The 5,315-nt window shown below is 41.1% G+C and overlaps 1 protein-coding gene across 1 annotated transcript; it reads right to left on the bottom strand.

The window, feature by feature from the left end:
* Positions 1-1,455: 1,455 nt before the first annotated feature.
* On the bottom strand, positions 1,456-3,526 carry LOC125595975. Its single transcript, XM_048771330.1, has 3 exons — positions 2,981-3,526; positions 1,946-2,818; positions 1,456-1,821 (listed from the first exon to the last, which is right to left on the bottom strand). Exons 1-3 carry the CDS (start codon positions 3,524-3,526, stop codon positions 1,456-1,458), a joined length of 1,785 nt encoding a protein of 594 aa, XP_048627287.1.
* Between the last annotated feature and the right edge of the window lie 1,789 nt (positions 3,527-5,315).

Genomic DNA, 5,315 nt, shown 5'->3' with positions numbered 1-5,315 from the left:
CCCTAAACAGGCTTATCGGTTCAAAATCACGAAAGAACAAGGAAATCTCTTTGATCCAGAAACAGCGCTCACACATGTTGTCGTCCTTAGTCACATCAATGTGCCATAGGCAGAGACATTGTCGGTCCACAACATTTGCACATTGGCAAAGGTAGAAGGACGGAACATAAGTAGAAGTGAACATGGCCTTAATTTGACGGAACTCGTCAGTATGCCACAAACCCCATCCCCATTTCGCATCTCGAACAAGTTTCCCGACCCTGTCAACAGTTGCTCTTGGAATTCTCCGAAAATACTGCGCATCACCGTAAAAGATTGCTTGAGTCATAGCGTGTGTATACACTGCACGCTCATATCCTGCATCTGCTGCACGCTTGAGGAGAGAAAGGCCATAATCTTGCTCATCGTATGAGTAGAAAAACTGTACACCCTTTACATAAATTGTGCTTGGATTGTTCTCAGCGTAGCAAGTTTTCAACAACTGAGATGGCATAATGAGACCCCAGGGAAAGGATAACACATCGAAATAATGGTATACCCTACGCATCTCTGCTAACGCCTTCATCGACCTGGACGATGCTCTGAGGCGGTAGAGATCTTGGAAGGAGTTACGGGCCACACGTTCAACCACCATTGCCTGAAGATCTTCAGGCAATTCAAGCAGAGGGAAATATTCCATTTTCTCTGAGAGGACAGTTATGTAAAAGATAGAGAGTTGAAGATGTGTAATTGTTTGAGAAGTACCTTATTTATCTGCAGTTAACGGTTGTAGTTTCGTATCGCGGCGTTTCTTATTTCTTATTTTGAGCGGGAATTTAATCCATAACTCAGCCATGTATTACAATAACTCAGCCTTAGTTGACTTCGCGACGTTTCGTGTTTCTAGCGGGGAAGTTTTTTTCAACTGCGTTTGAATAAAAGAGCTGACATTAGAAATCACGACAATTATTAGGCGTGTGAGTAACATTATCTCAGCCAATGAAGATTAATTTCTCTTAATTTAATTCGCTACTTTCGTATTCCACTTTATAATCAATAATTACGTAGGGGCTATTACGTAACGTAGGGCAATTATGTACGGACATTTCGTTTTTCGATGTCTGTGTCTCTTGAGTAATGGGAAGCGGGCAAATCAATGAAAATAAAAACCCAACCACAATACAAAATTTGAAAAACATTAACGCAGCCGTCATAGAACATTAAAACAAAAAAACCCAGCCGTATTACAACACAAAACCCAGCCGTATTACAATTAATAATCCAGCCGTTGTGCAAATCAATGAAAATAAAACCCAGCCGTATTACAACACAAAACCCAGCCGTATTACAAAACAACATGAAAAGCAATTGCTTATATCGGACAAGTTCTAGCATTATGTCCACTTTGACTGCAACGAGAACATATGTGCTCTTTCCTAGGACGTTTGTTTGCAAGTGCAACTTCTAAAGCAGATTTCATCCTATTTTTTTAGGTCTTCCCGGTTGTTGACGAATAAACGGTGGAAAGCACTGTACGTTAGCCACGTTATCTGGAACAGGTAGCGCTGAGTCAACCGGCATGACCGATTCAGCGTATGCGCTAGCTAAATAAGTGCTTTTATAGTAAGGACTGCACAGTGATATACGAGAAACATTTCTTTCCTCTGCAGCTGCGATTGCGTGTACACATGGTATTTTCTCGACATCGAAACGCCGACATGTGCACTTTCGCTCAACCAAATTAACAACATTCAAAGACTCGCCAGCAGCGCCATATTTAACTTCAGTGTGATGGTCATCAATCCTTTGAACCGTCCAATCCCGGGAGGCACTTACACGTCCCTATTAACAAAACCCAATATTCGTGAAACGGCTTACTTATTATTTATAAAGCTGGCTTATGCAATATAACGACTGACTTATTAGATTTAAAGACTGACTTATTTTACTGTTACGACTGACTTACTTGTAATAGTTTCTCCACACCGCGCGTGAGTGTGGTTGACTGCGATCTGGCATCCACTCTTCGTTCAGCAAACCATCTGGTCATCATAACCCGTATCGATTCCAATATTCGAACAATGTTAAGACCTCTAGCATGCGATAATGCTCTGTTCATTGATTCCGCTATGTTCGTAGTCATCAAATTGTACCTCTCGCCCGGGAAATAAACACGTGTCCACAGTCTGACATCAGCTCTTTCGAGGTAGCCGTGGAGATCAGGATTAAGTGCTTCAATCTCCTCGAAAATCATATCAAAGTCAGACATTCTAAAACATCTCGCCGCTTTCTTCACCAGCCGAAATACATCTTTTCCTTTGTACCGTCCCAATATGTTTTTATACAAATGATAGGTGCATATTCCACGAGCAGCTAACGGATACACATTTGTAATTGCTTTCCCTATCGAGTTATGCCTATCTGATATTATCGCAAGACCCTCCTGGTCAGGAATCAACACTTTTAGTTGCGTAAAAAACCAATTCCACGAATCATCATTTTCAGTGTCAACCACTGCGAAGGCTATTGGAAAAATCTGAAAGTTACCATCCTGAGCTAGTGCTGTGAGTAGCGTCCCTTTATATTTACCATTAAGAAACGTACCGTCGACGACAACAACTTTGCGCATGAAAGGAAACCCATTAACGCTCGCACCAAACGCAAGAAACACATACATGAATCTTCCAAGCTCATCGATTTGAAGACGCGTAACTGTATTCGGATTTGCCCTTCTTATCATGTATAAGTAAGAAGGCAAGAGTTCAAAACCACACTCAGGTGTGCCCTCATCGATTTCCCTTGCACATTTAAGCGTCCGGTGTGATTTCCAATATTCCATCTGCTCACATGAAAAAACAATTTACATAACTCAGCCACATCATATCATTAAGACGGTCACAACGTAAACATAACTCAACCATAGTTTTGTAACTCAGCCATTTCTAACATAAAATAACCCAGCCTATACTCTACCATAACTCAGCCGTTGTAACATAATTACCTTTACACCAAACTGCTTAGTGATAGCTATTCCGACACTCTCAGGGCGAACGGCCGGACCAACGTCGCCGAGAAAGTTCTTGTACAACTCTCCTAAAATATCCGGTGTTGCATTTCGAGATCGATTAGAACGCTCAGTTACAGAACATGCATGATCCGAGTCGTAAATACGAATATAAAACTGCGGGGACAATCCTTCGGTAGATGCACGAACTCTCCATGTACATCCATCAACCCAACACTTAACAACGTATGTTGTCAGGTTTGATATTTCTACATCAAAATCAAATTGATGCCTCACTGTAAAAAGTTTCAGTCGTCTCTTCAAATGCTTTTTAGTCAAGTATCGTTGTCCTACCGCAAGGTCTAACGACGACATCTCCAACTTCAAAACCTCCAGATTCCCTTTAGATTCGCTCATCAAGAAGTTCTGATATCTCTTCTTGGAAGGTAGCGTTGGTGAATCTTCGTCTTCTTCGATAGGAGACTCACCGTATGTGCTGAAGTTATCATCTTCAGATGACGCACCGTCCGAGTCATCGAACATATCAAATCGACTTTCAAATTCATCATCTTCTTCGTTTTCTTTGCCTATTTCATCTTCTCCGGCTACGTCGTGTATTTCAACGTTACTAAAGCAGTCATTCTCAATTTCATCTTGTTCATCCTCCAAACTGCAACCATCGTAACTCCCATTCTCTATAGACTCAACTTCTAAAGCTTCTTCTTCTAAAGCTTCTTCTTCTGAAGCGTCTTCTTCTGAAGCTTCTTCTTCTGAAGCTTCTTCTTCTGAAGCTTCTACGTCTGAGCTGTCATCCTTTTTCTCTGTAATCTCCACACAGAGACGTAGTTGTTCGCTTTTCTTTAAGCTTAGAAAACATTGCAATTGTCGAGTGTTGGACACGTAAACTGGTGGAGTGTTGTGCGCCATTGTTTTCAATGTTTTATTCGAAAACATGTAGCTAAGCAGAATATGAACCTTCAAATCATTCAAACCGTAATCGTCGATGACAGACTTTGTGAAATCTTCAAGTTTAGTTTTCTCACCTAAATGAAGAACTCTACACCCTCTACTGTCGACGTTGAATACATATCGTTTTTTCATAATCCATTTACCGGAAACAATAATAACGGGATCCATTACCATATGAGAAAGATGAAGAGGATAGATAACTGAGATGATGAAGAAGAAAAGAAAGGCCGTGTAATCATTCAAAAATAAGATGAAGAAGACAACTGAAAGGTCTCGTAACTCAGTTGTAAATTGGGCGACCGTTAGTGATGACATGTCAAATCCGAGTTGATGACATGGCAGATGACATGGAACATCGATTAATCAGCCGACAAACAAATCAGTAACTCAGCCAAAATAAGTCAGCCATAATGTTTACACTTTGTCAGCCGATACATGGAAACATTCTAGTAATTAATCTTTTGACGGTAAGTCAGCCGCAATAAGGATGAACAACCATATGTCAGCCGTATCGTTACGTAAATCAGCCATCAAACGAGAATATTCTAGTAATTAATCTGTCGCTCATACGTCAGCCGCAAAGCAGCTGAGTTTACTGTTTATCCATGCTTTAACGGCTGACTAATACAAACCCAGTCGTAACAGCATCCCATAACTCAGCCGTGGCTTCAATAACCCAGCCCATCCATGTTCCTTTACTCAGCTGAAAAAAAGTTTCTCAGCCGTTTCTTAACCACGACTCAGCCAAATTTTCCAGAAATCAAACCGCCGATGTATAAGTCAGCCGTCATTTGTATCATTAAGTCAGCCGTGATCACATAACTCAGCCGGATTTCTGTAAATCAGTTGTATCGGCAAGCTGACTTATAGTTTTAAGTCAGCCACTTTCACTTAAGTCAGTCGTATGTATTAAGTCAGCCGTAACGTAAAGATAAATCGGCCGTAACTACGTATCTATCGCTTAACAGCTGACTTAATGAAAATACGGACGCGAATTCCTCCGTGGCTCCGGTTTTTTGCCTACGTGGCAGCGAAAAGTAATGGCATTCTCGTAAATACATTTTTTCTCATAACGTAAAAAAAGGGTACGCTTGGTATCGAAAATATTCTAGTAATAAAAAAAAGATCTGTATCATTCTAGTCAATACACCTAAAATATGTAACATTCTAGTAAACTTCCCTTCTATAAAAACCAAAAGAATCATATCTTGTTCTGTTCTTGTTCCTATTGAAAACTCACTAAAGGTTCCTATCTGTTGCAGGTTCGATCACAGGCAAGAGACGAGCCGGCCCGTACCATCCATCCGAGACAAGGCTGAACCGCGGATCGGTCATCCGTCCGTCCGTCCGTCCGTCCGTTCGA

Source organism: Brassica napus, unplaced genomic scaffold (genome assembly GCF_020379485.1).
Source record: "Brassica napus cultivar Da-Ae unplaced genomic scaffold, Da-Ae ScsIHWf_1107;HRSCAF=1572, whole genome shotgun sequence".
NCBI lineage: Eukaryota > Viridiplantae > Streptophyta > Magnoliopsida > Brassicales > Brassicaceae > Brassica > Brassica napus.
Note: the sequence above shows the minus strand (reverse complement) of the source record. Positions and strands in the feature narration are given on the sequence as shown.

Coding starts and splice junctions, on each gene's coding strand:
- LOC125595975 (XM_048771330.1), bottom strand. CDS start 3,526: ATGTTCGATGACTCGGACGGTGCGTCATCTGAAGATGATAACTTCAGC. Junction 2,819..2,980: donor CTAAGCAGTTTGGTGTAAAG/GTAATTATGTTA, acceptor TCATGTGAGCAG/ATGGAATATTGGAAATCACA. Junction 1,822..1,945: donor GTGTGGAGAAACTATTACAA/GTAAGTCAGTCG, acceptor TTTTGTTAATAG/GGACGTGTAAGTGCCTCCCG.